Source organism: Hippocampus comes, unplaced genomic scaffold (genome assembly GCF_001891065.2).
Source record: "Hippocampus comes isolate QL1 unplaced genomic scaffold, H_comes_QL1_v1.1 scaffold242, whole genome shotgun sequence".
Classification (NCBI taxonomy): Eukaryota; Metazoa; Chordata; class Actinopteri; order Syngnathiformes; family Syngnathidae; genus Hippocampus; species Hippocampus comes.
In genome coordinates, this window is record NW_017805385.1 from 1552199 (window position 1) to 1565542 (window position 13344).

At 41.4% G+C, this 13344-nt stretch overlaps 1 protein-coding gene across 1 annotated transcript; it reads left to right on the forward strand.

Moving 5' to 3' along the window:
• The first annotated feature begins 64 nt into the window (after positions 1 to 64).
• Positions 65 to 13344, forward strand: LOC109517659 (transcription factor E2F3). Its single transcript, XM_019872968.1, has 8 exons — positions 65 to 617; positions 2403 to 2523; positions 4367 to 4497; positions 6699 to 6787; positions 7456 to 7614; positions 8142 to 8256; positions 9267 to 9405; positions 10810 to 13344. The coding sequence occupies exons 1-8, from the start codon at positions 336 to 338 to the stop codon at positions 11082 to 11084; spliced, it is 1311 nt and encodes a 436-aa protein (XP_019728527.1). The 5' UTR covers positions 65 to 335; the 3' UTR covers positions 11085 to 13344.

The following is a 13344-nucleotide window of genomic DNA, read 5'->3' on the forward strand; positions in this document are numbered from 1 at the left end:
CAGCCAATAGCACCCAGTATGTAAATTTCATTTGAAATCTTCCCGGGAAATCTGAGTTTCGCGGGAGGGCTCTTGAGCGCGTAAACCGTATCCCTTCATTCATCAGGCCGTTTCCTGAAGCCATTTCTCGACGGGGGAAACGAGAGTTGCGCTACTTTTTAATCCATTGCATCTGCCTAAATGCACGTACACGAGGACAACTACTTTTCACAAATCGATGATTCAGACTTTTATCATACCTTCGGTCTGATTATTTTTGTAACTATTGCGCTGGATTAGCAACCGGAGCGGCTTGGAAGTGTCGAGACAAGAAAAAGGGGCTACCCGAGACCAAGATGAGAAGAGGGATCTCCTCGGCCCCGGACAAAGTGATTTTAGCGGGCGTTGGAGGCTCCCATCTCGACAGTAACATAATTTTGACAGCGCTCTCGGATCGTTTAAATCCCGCTCAAGCCAACGCTACTTATATCCAAATAATAACGACCCCGCCGCCTTGCAACGTTACCCAGACCTCGAATTTATGTTTATCCGAGCCATCGATAAACAACATTTACACAACACCTCAGCCAGCTGCAGCAAATGGAACAGGACAGCGACCCGCATTGGGAAGACCGCCGGTAAACTTGCAGAACAGCATATTTTAATGCATTTTGTGTGTCACTAACAACCCGAAACGCGACAACAAGGCTAGCCTACTCAGCTTAGCCGAGCTTGTTGTTCTGCCAGCTAGCTGCTAGCCACTTTAGCCATATAGCTAACTAACTACCATTAGCTAAGTTGTCCAAGTGGACTCCCGTTGGGTTTAGGCGGATTTGGATCAAAAGGGGATATTTTAAAATTGCTTGGTGTTCACACGACGTCCACTGGTGTGCGAACAGCTCGCCGTGCTAACTTCGTGATGCTTTTGAGTTCGCCTCAGCCTGGCAGCCAGATGGAAACATTGGGAAGAGATGAGCAACGTTAGCGATGGCCTAGTGGCTGCTCTCTTAGTCTTCAATTTTGGGGGTTGGGGTGCTCTTCGGGTATTTTTGCTGCACATTTGTACACTTGTACCCTTTGGGTGTTCGTAGTTTCTATTCTACTTTATGCAATCGCTCTTGATACCACTTTGGCTTCACCTCAAGTTTTGTGACCAGTCGACAGCGTCATATCGTCGATTAAGATGCAAGTTGGATTGAAGCATGAAAATGAGTTAGCTGTCAAGGCTAGTTGCACTGTTGACGAGGCGGGGAGAAATTCTTCGTTTTCGATGCCAATTTAACAAGTTGGAACAAGTGTGTATGCTGACTGACTCCACTGAATAAAGTGCAACATGGTGATGCCTTTCTTAGTGAAACTCGAGTTAGTTGGCCTCAGTGCTACTTTACGCATTTCCTGGACTTGCAGCCTGTATAAACCACACGATAAAGTGTAAGGTTTATTCGGGTGTTGGTTATTGTAAGTGTTTGTGGTTTAAACTGTAAATTTCGCGAGCTAAACTCGTGTAAACGTGAGGCCGGAGCCATGAGCAGACGGAGTGAGGGGAGCTGCTTGCTGGTATAAAATGGCTGACATTTAGACTGTCAACAGTGGACGTGGTACTCACTGACAAGTCTGAATAAAATTTGCAAGATTTGATTAAAACGGATGTGTCCTCTGTAAAATATTTTAAGGTGGGATGCAGCTTTGGAATACCGGTGTCACTGCATCCACACAAGTGGAAGAGTAGGAAGAAAAGTTTTGGGGGCTCCAAAGAAAGTCACAAGGCCTTGAAATGGTGACAAAAATAAAGTAATAAAGTTCAAGAATGTCTCTTGATGATACATGTGTGACAAAATAGAGTTTAAAGCAAAACCCGATTAGGTACTTTGTTTTTCCTGTGACGGAAATTACATCAGACAAAGTGATGAAGTAAATCATGTCTCTTTCAAGGTGAGGTAATGCTACCAGAAACAATTTGAAATATCAAACACTTGTATGTTAATATGGAATTTTCTGAAAATTGACAATGAGGTTTGAAATCAGATTGCCATTTGGAAGGGGAATTGTTCCAACAATACATGTTTGTTTAAATGCTATGGAGCAAGTGCAATGCTCAAGTTGTACTCACTGTTAGCATAAGATAAGAAAACCTTTATTTGTCTCACAATGGAGAAATTCCCAATATATAGCAGCAAAATGATGAAAAGGGAGAAAGTAGAAGACAAAAACTATATAAGTAACTGAAAAGGGAGAAAGTAGAAGACAAAAACTATATAAGTAACTGAAAAGAGACTCATCTTCACATTTTGGTGCACTACACACAGGCAGCCCTCACCTTGTTTCATGTTTTTTAGAGACATGGCTTTTACCCTCAAATAGAAAATGTTTTGAAATCCAAAGCTTATCCTCTGCCCATCTTCCATTCCATATCCTCCCTGTAGGCCAAAAGGCGGTTAGCTCTCGACGATTCGGACCACCAGTACCAGTCGGAACCATCAAGGACCCCAAGAGGCAGAGGGAGTGCGACATTCGCCAGTGGAGCCCATTTAAAAACACCGAAAAGTAAGACCTTTTCACATGCTATGGAGAATTATCATTGAACCATCGTTGTACAAGTGTGACACATTATTTAAGAAAAGATAAATGTAAGATGAAACACAGATTTGCTTTACTGTTTTCTACCAGTAATCTTTATGCACGATGCAACGTTCCTTTCTACGTCTTACAGATATATTTCTCCGTTCGTTCTCTAGGCGACTAACCCTCTGACATTTTTATTTTGGGGTTTTATTGAAGTCACGTTTGGTGAGTAAGCAAGAATGTGATGATGTGGCCGGCCCAAAAAAAGCATTTTCCGAGTGCACAGACAATGGCCATTATATAAAAATACCCCGAGAAACATTTTATGTTTGCCCTGCATATGGGAGACTTTGTTTGGAGAAGAATTGGTCTATTTTTTCCCTTTATTTGCCAGGGTAGTGTCCAATTGATATTTGATTTACTTTTATTGTTTCTCCCTAGGACCGTCTGCCAAAACTTTGTATCTATAGTTGTTAATTTGCCGTGGCAGCACTGAGCTCTTTTTTGTGCATAGGACAGTTATATTTCGATCGTGCTAAATTTGTGTTTGTTCGAGGAACAGAGTATTCCAGTGTCATTCAGAATGCACAGAGCAATGTCATTGAAGCTCACTTTGTGGCAGTATAAATGTTGAACATTTCTATTGAATTAGGGGATGCCTAGTGGGGAACCTTGTAGTACGTTATGGTGTTTCAGTACCGTTTTTGTGCCAAGGCACCAATTTTTCGTTTGAAAAATCCCATGGCACACCACCAAACAAAACTGTTAAAAAAATTATGAATACTGAAATAATGATGGAATGGTCCAGTAATAAACACGAATGTATTCACTATGAAGTCCAAGTCTGTTTAATTGAACACAAATCTGATGTACTTGCAGGAAGCATTGGCTTGGATTTAATTGTTCTGCCTTTCATGACATGTGACTGGCATAGATCGATGAACAAAGATATGTTTATAATTCATAACTCATTTTAAATTTGATAATTTCCCACAGCTCCCCTGATATATCTGTCATGGCACACTAGCGTGACACGGAACCCTTGTAATCACCAGTCTATGAGCTTAGTTTTTCTGCGTTTTGTGGTTACGAATGGCACACAATGAACTAGTTTGTGCAGCCATGTAAGAACACATTATCAAGCCATGCTCAACTGTTTTTCTTTTGTTTAGTATTCATGACCTGGGTGTGTTTTTTTTTTTTTTTTTTTTTTTTGTATTCACATATTCACAGCGTTTATGTTTTTACCTCTGCCATAGTTTAGGTTAATTAGGAACTCCATCTTAACCTGAGGATCGATCCTCTGCCCCAAGGGTACCCAACCTTTTTTGACTGAAGATCTACTTTTCAAGCAGCCAACCTCCACCGATTGACCCGTTACTGCACGCCCGCGTGCATGCCATGCTGAGCAACAGCCATCACCGACCTTAACATGAAGGAAACAGAAAAATGAAAGATACAGGACAAGACTGAGTTTGTGACTAGGAAATCACTGCCTACCTAAGTGTGAAACATGACAAAGGCTGGCATGAACGCACTTTTGTAGCGTGTTACGATAACATAAGAAAACCTTTATTTGTCTCACAATGGAGAAATTCCCAATTCTCAATTAAGTGCAGAAGCATCACTCTCATAGCTTGTGTCCATCGTTTAAAAAAACTCCATAGGGAATTCCAGATCAAACAAACTTTCAATGAGAAGAAACAAAAAAAAGGTGATGTATTTCAACGATTCTGATCGCTAGCTGCTAATGTCAGTGCTAAGGTTTTTGGTGTTAACATAAGAAAGCATGAGTTGAACATGTTATTTTGCTCTCTTATTGTAGCGCCCAAATCTCCACCAGAGAGGACGCGGTATGATACCTCCCTGGGCCTCTTAACGAAGAAGTTTGTGGACTTGCTCGCCCAGTCTGTTGATGGAGTTTTGGACCTAAACCTTGCTGCAGAAACTTTACAGGTACCCTCCACCTTAAACTGAAGAGCTGCGGAATGATGGTATTGTAGATTCTCTACCCGACACGTTAGGTACTGTAAAGCAGGGGTCCCCAACTGCCAGGCCGCGGACCGGTACCGGTCCACGGGTCATTTGGTGCCAGGCCGCACAGAAAGAATAAATGACTTACGGTACATTCCTTCCGTTTTATTCATTTCGGAATCTGAAAGATGTTTTATTTTGAAAAATTACCGGATTCTCTGTTATATCAGTCTACAGTATGTCACTCTTGACGCAGGTAAATGCGCGCTTCTCGGTCACGTGATAGGTTACCGCATAAAAAACAAACATCTTTGAAAAGTTTTTTCGGGAATGGGAAAAGGCCCAGCCAGGAGACAGAAGAGGAGCCTGCAACTTTCAGGAAAGAGAAGGCTACATTTAATAGTATCAGGAGTCCTATTTCAAATACGACTTTATCTCAACGGGAGATTCACACGCACCAAGCGTACTCTGCATAATAAGCGGCGATGGTGAGTCGTGTTTTTCATGCACTTTATTTGTGGCGTATCTTATTTTGAAGGCACGTTTAAACGTTACCATAGCGACCAGAGAATGTTGCCCAGATAGGACGTTCCTCGTGTCATGATTCGTGTTTATTATTATGTTTTGAAGATATCACACTTTTCATGCAGGTCATATCATATTATATTGTTGCATCTATCCGGCCTTAAAGGCCGGTCCCTGAAAATATTTTCTGACATGAAACCGGTCCGTGGAGCAAAAAAGGTTGGGGACCACTGCTGTAAAGGGCTGGGCGGTAAAAATAGCAATGAGATATTTCACGACTTTTTATTTTTTTTTTGTCAGTAGACACAGTCCATAGACTACCTTAGATTGCCATCAGTTGTCCGCATTCTCCATTGCCATAGATTGCCCAGTGTTTTGACAGTCAGTGCGAATAGCCAATGATGAGACCTTCTCCACACTGAACCAATAATGTGGCTGGAATAGAGCCATGCCAAATTAGGTTGACGCACACCGCACAATAGCTGCCCCTTGCAACAGGTGCTCATGCTTGTGCTGTAGCAGTGGTGGGAGACTGCTAAAAAAAGAAATTGAGTGTTTCCTCGGAAGAAATGATGGAAGACACAGGCCAAAGGCCAACACACTACATTGTTGACAAATGTGTCCCGAAAGTGATGCCGAGTTTATGTTCTCACAATGACGGGGAACGCTTCCATTTTGTTTTTTAACCAACTGAAGCAGTGCCACCCGCTAGAGCATGCTCAGTGTAAGACTTTACAATCTCATACTGGGGCAAGGGCAAATAATATCCCCAACCACCCTCCACAGCTAACCCGTACAGCAGCAACAACAGACAATTGTCCGCATTCTCCATTGGCATGTTTTCTGATTCAAATTAATAATATTACTAGATAAATTCATAAAAAAAAAAAAAAAAATCAAAGAGAAACACAAATCTCATAAATGCATTTGCTCAGTGATTCTCAAACTGGTACTAGTACCAGGAGTGGTGCGCGGGCTCCCTCTAGTGGAATGTGAGATTATCACTGAGCACAGTTCAGTTGTATTTAACCTTACGGTCAATACATTTGCAGTCAATCTTTAAAAACTGCATATATATCTCTTTCTTCAGTTACACTTTTTGAGTTTTATATGCAATACTTTTTAATTGAATCTTTAAACCAAGATGTTTCTTCAGCTGCATTGAAGCGCGGTGTTGATGTGCGTGTTTTGCGTAGTGTTTCAGCGGCATGCACTGGCATTAAATGCACCTTTTTCTTGTGTTTGGTGAACACCGCCATGTGGCCAAACCTGACTTGGATTGGACGCTAAAAAATTACAGTTGACGACTCGTGCCAACATATTGACTGATTTGACCTGTGGGACTCCCTGTGATTTTAAACGACACTCATTGTGGTTTCAGGACTGACGATCTACGACACCGCATAGTGCCATGCACATGTATAGTTTCCAATTATTCCCACTCCTATGTCAGATAATGTTAACACCTCAGTCTGGCTCAGTGCAATGCACAACACTAGTGCAAAAGATGAAGACAAATGAAATTAAATGTGCATTTTGTTGTTGCTCTTTGACAGTGCATGTTTTCGTAATGTGGTGTGTAGGTGTAGTTAGATGTGTCATTTGGAGTTTTATCTAACAAACATTCAATTGATGTTTTTTTCCCCCCCTGCATTTAGGTGCAGAAAAGGAGATTGTATGACATCACTAATGTACTAGAAGGCATTCACCTCATTAAGAAGAAATCAAAGAACAACATTCAATGGATGTAAGTTGCCATGCCCACTTTGGCTGCTTTCCGACTTTAGGCAAATGTGTCCCATATTGATTTTTTTTGCCGACATGTGACCTGCATCAGATTTTTTTTTTTTATATATATATATATGACAGTCTGAATGACTCTTCAGTTTTTTTTTTTCACCAAAAATCCGACCTGTTTCACTTTCATATGTGGTCCTAGATCGGATACAGATAAATGATTTTTTGCAATACGGTTTTCGTCTGAACGGCCAGGTCGCATTTATCTGACCTATATGTCATCAAAATGTCAACATGCGCTCCTTTGTAGATATGAGATGATAAAATAATTGAGCCCCTACACGCCGGACCATTTTAACTTTGGTAAACACTATGTTGTGAGTGACATCGTCTCGTCTTCTGCATATGTGGGTCATTATGGCATCACATTTGGTTCACATACCACACAGACTGAGGCCACCGTTAACTCATTGACTCCCAAAGACGTTTTTCAACGTCTTTTCAGACTTAGTCTAGAATTGGCTGGTACTGAATGAGTTAATATGCAACGTGAATATTTAGACCCCAAAATTTTGTTTTCACGCAAAAGTCCAAATTGAGCATCTTCCTTTTCACCTTGCATGTATTCGACATCATGATTGCAGGAGAAATATGTTTCTAATCATTCGGCGCTCACAGGGGCTGTAGCCTGTTGGAGGTTGAGGGGTCACTGAACCAGAGACAAAGACTGACAGCAGAGGTTTCTGCGCTGGCGGAAGAAGAGCAGAGACTTGAGCAGCTCATCCAAAGATGCAGCCTGGATGCGAAGCATATGAGCGAGTCGCCGAGCAACGAGAAATATCCTTTTCTTTCGTTCGTTCTTTTTTTAAATGGCTGCAACAAAGTGGATTAGACAACACCTTAATTCTTTTTCCACAAAAACATATTTAGAATAGTGAGGGCACAGAACATATTGCACATTTTTACTTGAATTGCACTTGAATAATTGTTACCAAGAGAGGATAGATCCATTTTGTTTACTAGATTAATAGCTGCAATTTTCAGCTATCTGATGCATCCCACGTTTTTAGGTGTGGATTGCGGGTCTGCACTTGCATCTACTATGAATCCCTGTTGCCAGAACATGTGCACATACCATGTACATGCTCACTTAACAATGTGGCTTGACCTTGTCTGGACAGAATAAGCATGGAGTCATCCTCATTCTATTTATTTATTTCTTCATTTATGAATTATTTTGCACCTTTCGGCTTGGACTTTTACCCTTGCTTGCACAAAATTAATTGAACTCACATGTTGGTTTCAGCATTACAGTTTTCACGTTCTAAAATTCAAAAGACATTTTTCTTTGACCAGCTGACCACATTTGCATATGTCACATATGAAGACATCAATCACCTGGGAAACCTTCATGATCAGACTGTTATTGTTGTCAAAGCGCCCACCGACACTAAGCTAGAAGTACCAGATCCCGATGAGGTATGTGTACAGACTGTCCGCGATGTCATTCTGGTCTTGGTAAAATCTTCTTCGTAAGCAAAACTGTAAGCAGGGTGCTACAGTAAGTCTTTTTGGGATGTGGCCAGACAGTGCCACCGTGCGGTTCTGCCAGAACTTGCACTGTTCCTCTACATTCATGATATAATATGCTAAGTTTCAATGATAATTCCGTATTGTGGGTCTTTTTACTGTATTCAAGACTTTAACTCATTCACTCCCAAAGACGTTTTTAAACGTCTTTTCAGACTTGGTCCAGAATTGGCTGGTAAGTATTACTTCTGTATCGTGAGAGCATGATAAAAAGATTGATGAAGCTTGATCAAATTAAGTGGAAAGAGAATATTGATTTAAAAAAAAAACAAAAAAAAAAAACCAAACTGTGTTTATTTTATCTTAGTTATTTGAGAGATTTGTACTGGCCTGTTTGAGCCAGCGTTGGTGAACTTGGGTTGACCTGACAGTCTCGTAGTGGCTCCGGACAGCCATTAATGGAGAATTCTGGAAAGGCTTTTCAGAGGTAATGTTTGCTACAACACATACTGCAAGCATGCTGGATGAGCTGTACTGGAAATTGATTGAGCTAAAAAAAAATTTGCTGATTTGCCACTCTACTCCCAAGTAAAAGTTGGTCTGTAGCCCTGAATAGCGCAACCAACAAAATGGCGTGCTTTTTGTTGGGACTCTGAAGAGCAGGCGCACGTCATTTGGACTCGATCAACTTTGCACAACAAGGGCCATTGGGCAACCGTGAGAAGATGGTCTTGAGTTTGACTTCAAAGGAAATTAAAAAGTAATGCTGAAAGAACCCTGGATCAAACTGTTTTAGTGATCGCTAGTTACATGGTGCACATTTTGGAATCTTGGGCATTAGTGGAAAACTGTTCTGCAATGTTGTACATTGCTCTTTCTTTCAATCAGATGCATTACTGACTAAAAATACACGTCAGCTCTTTTCTGTCTTATTTTAAATGGAATCTTTTTCTCCACAGAGTCTATCCATCCACCTGACCAGCACAAGAGGTCCTATCGAGGTTCTGTTGTGTCCAGACGAGAATGACCACGGTAGTCCGGTGAAAAATGGCGGCATGGACATCAACGGGAACTCGCCTTTCCTCAAGATTCTTCAAGGTCTGCCTAACCCCCGTCCCCACAAACAATAAAAACCTGACTGCCGCCAAGAGGACCTGTGCATGATTAGTCATTTCATTGTAGCCCATTGGAATATGCCGCATTCCGAGCAGTGCCTTTGCAACAGAAATTTTGTGTGCACAACCAAGATTGAGGTTTTGTTTTTATTATATTTTTTTTAAGGGTTGGTAAGTTTCCTTTGTGGTAAAACCTTAAAAACACGTTTTCTGATTTGCATGTGCAAAAATGGGCACAAACTCGATTATACACGCAAGCAAACGTGGAAGTTGATCTAATGGGCCATACCCAGGATTGCAATTGCCAAACGGGCAAACTAGTAGCACAATTCATTGCAAGTTTCGACACAAATTAGCAAAATACTGGGAGGAGTAGATACCGTACAAACGAACTGCGGTTTATCAAACCAGAGATGAATTGCGGAGGCTCTCCATCTTATTCACTGTTGTGGACTTTTACATTTGTCAAATGGAATCCAGAAGTTGACTGCCATCATTAAATTCATTTGTCCAGTACATTTTTCAACGGATAGGCATGGAAGAGGTCTTGCCCAGCTTGTCTGTGAAATTAAAGTTTGTAAAACAGTAGTAACGAACAGACACTAGCAGTAGCTGGCGCTGCATCATTTTTGGATTTCAGAGTGGTGGAGATTAAGGTGTGGTGGTGATTCTCTGCTTGTCACAAGTTTGGGCACCTCACTCTTGACCAGCATGTATAAAGTATCTATGGTATGAACAGAATATATGTCGCGGAATGTTGGAGGAAGTGTGCTCTATTTCTGATGGCGAAAGAATAGCAAACGCTATAAGTGTGTCTGTTCTTTGTTTTGGTAGATGTTGCAGGACATAATATTGTGTTTGTCTTGAAAGATCAGTCAAAATGCTCCAAAGTGGCTGCCACTGTGGAAATCTGCTTGGAAAATGTCTTGCAGTGAATGAGTTAAATCCTGCATCTGAAAGGCATGTGGGAACCGGATATTGTAGCACGGAGGTGTTGGCGGAAATGATCCATTTTGAAATGCCAGAAACAAAAATTATCGAAATGCCAGAAACAAGTTTTGGAGACATTTTCTATTCGGCAATACAATTTTTGGAGTTTCTGAATGATCTAAGGGCTGACTTGAAGTCAGTCGCAAGAAAGCCCTGCTATAACACATTACCTTGTGTTTGGGTCATATCGGCGCACTGTGGAAATTGATTGGCAGGATGCATCAAATTCGAACGCGCTCAGGGCAATTAAAATAAGCTCTCCGATTTTCCATGGTGAAAAGTATCAAGGCACAATAACTTGAGAACAATGCGATACTTGAACAGCATTCTGGAACGTAACTTAGTTTCTAAGTCGAGTACAAGATGAATGACTGACCATGACTCTTCTGCGCTGCAGAGCCCACCGTCCCGACCACGTCCCCTGGCACTTCCACCACCGTGTCTGTCACGGCTCTCTCGCCGATCTCGTCCCCGTACACCAGTCTTCTCCAGCAAACGGAAGACCAGATGCCCTCATCGCTGGGGCCCTTCTTGAACCTGGGGCCCCCTCTTCTGGAGCAAGACGACTACCTTTTAGGATTGGGAGATGACCAGGGAATCAGCGATCTGTTTGACACCTGTGACTTTGATAGGATGCCACCGCTTGGTCTGGACGACCTCCTGTGCAGCTAGCGCTCGCCGAGCCGCATCCTGAGCAGTGAGCTGAAAGACGCGGTGAGCTTGGAGGCCTGTGACTTTGTAGTTAGTTTAAGCCAATCCTAAATACAAGGAAGTTCAACAAAAATAAAGGGCTGTTTTTCCCTCCAGTCCGCAGGGAGACTAAATGCCATGTTTACTCGTGGCGTCCCAAAAAGAGATTCAGGTGAAGATGTCACATCTCAGGCTCTGGGAGGACTCCTGTGAAGTTTAAGGGAGATACTAGTTACTTAAAACGCTTAAAAAAAAAATATAAGCCTTTATTTAAAAAAAAAACAAAACATGCAGTCAGTGTAGTCAGACCGACATGAACAGAAGACACCACTTGGCGTGTGAAAGGAAGCTGGAAAGAGTTTTATTCTACAAAATGAATGCACATATTAAGACCACTTTTAAATGGGAAGTCAAAAGTGTTCTTAATTGGTTCAGTGCACTCCCACTCATTGAAACACATTATTCTGATATTGCATTTGTGGAATATGAATGAAGCAGAAAAATGCGCCAATTATTATCTGAAAATGACATCACATTGCCTCAGGGCTCAGTTAATGGCCGTCACGGCTTATCTGTTCTCTGGGTTTGGTCATGCAATGTCCGCAAGCTGATTCCTTAGGCACTGTGATGTCATTTTCAGTCGACAGCAAGTGGCCATACAAGGCAAAATGGCCGCTCCCTGAGATGGAAGGGAATTCGCTGCTCAATTCATATTCCACAAGGGCAACAACCAATCACAATGCCGTGTTTAGTTTGGTGGGGCTGCATTGAACATACTGTATTGTAAATACATTTTTTGGACTTGAGTTTCCCTTTCAGATTTCATGTCAATTTGGATATTAAACAGGACTCTGAACTTTTGGAAGTCAAAGCGGTTCTTTGTACCAAAGTCATTTGTAAGCCTTACAGTAAATGTCAAATTTAATTTAGTGTCACCCTTTATGCCATTCTTTTATTCTGATAGACAATTCTGGCCCTTGACGATACATTTGAAACCTCTACCGATTCAGTGCCCTTTGGCTTTGTGTTCTTGTCAGAGTAGTATCACACACCTCTGACCGGGACACAAAGTGAATCACGGACCACCTCCACGTTACGTGACCCACTTGGTGTTTTCTGCAAAGCTGTATAAGACATGTCTAGGTGAGTAGTATTTTTAGGTTGCGATTACTTTTACTGGATTTTAAAACCATTAGAATTAACCAGTAATATGTTGGTCTTAAAAAGATAAGCAACCACATTGAATCAAACAATTTCCTCGCCCGTAGTCTAGATATGTAAAATTCAATACCATCCCTTATTGACCGCCACTGCTCTTGCTCCCAGTGGCTCTTTCTATTTGATGACATCTGATGGTAAAACAAAATTGTTTTGTCTGAATCTGAAGCTCGGGAAACCCGCGGCTACAGGTCGTATTGCTGCTGTTAGTATGAACATTTCGTCGACCTGCTAGTGTGTTTGTGCAATTGTGTGTGTTTTGCGTCAGAAGATCTTGCTTGCTCAAGAGTAAGCCTGCCATGTGTAAATGGATGAATAAGCGGTTTTCTAAAAATGGTCCGTGCACAAGGTACCATGGGCTACCTCTCGATAAATGTTTGACAATACAGTAGTGATTGGGCATAAGAGTACATGTCACCGTAGCTTAGTATGTCATTGAGGTATATTAGCAGTGAAGAGCTCGTTCACCCGTCTCACTTGTGTCCTATCTTTATATATCGAGTAGAGTACTTTGATTGGTCAGGACACATTTACTGCAGGAATCCTTCCCGGTAGTTATTTTGTTCTCTGTGTTTTGTTTAGCCCCCCCTCCCAAATTAAGGTCATTTATTCACCCCAATTTTTTTTATTCATTGATTAACTCCCCCTCACTGTAAGCTCTTGAAAATGGCCATTACAAGACATGACTGTCTCCACGGGACTGGGATCAGTGACTTCTGTCCACTGCTCAAATGTCTACCTTTGCTTCTGTGACACTGTGTGTCAGTTTTAAACTTTTTTGGACTCTCCTTTTTTTTGTTTGATTTTAGTTTTTTTTTTTTTTTTAAGTTCATTAAATACCTGTTAAGTTGTGTCTCTATTGATAGTGCTTATAAAAAAAAAAAAACTACATAAGGCTTTTACCACATTTAGTTCCTCAAGTCTTTGTGGGAAAGTACGGTGGAGTATTTCGGCCAAACTGAATACTTATTTATAAAAAAAAAAAAAAAATACTATGAGAATGAATTCACAGAATTCCAAAAAT

Coding starts and splice junctions, on each gene's coding strand:
- LOC109517659 (XM_019872968.1), top strand. CDS start 336: ATGAGAAGAGGGATCTCCTCGGCCCCGGACAAAGTGATTTTAGCGGGC. Junction 4,498..6,698: donor TTGCTGCAGAAACTTTACAG/GTACCCTCCACC, acceptor CCCTGCATTTAG/GTGCAGAAAAGGAGATTGTA. Junction 9,406..10,809: donor TTTCCTCAAGATTCTTCAAG/GTCTGCCTAACC, acceptor TCTGCGCTGCAG/AGCCCACCGTCCCGACCACG.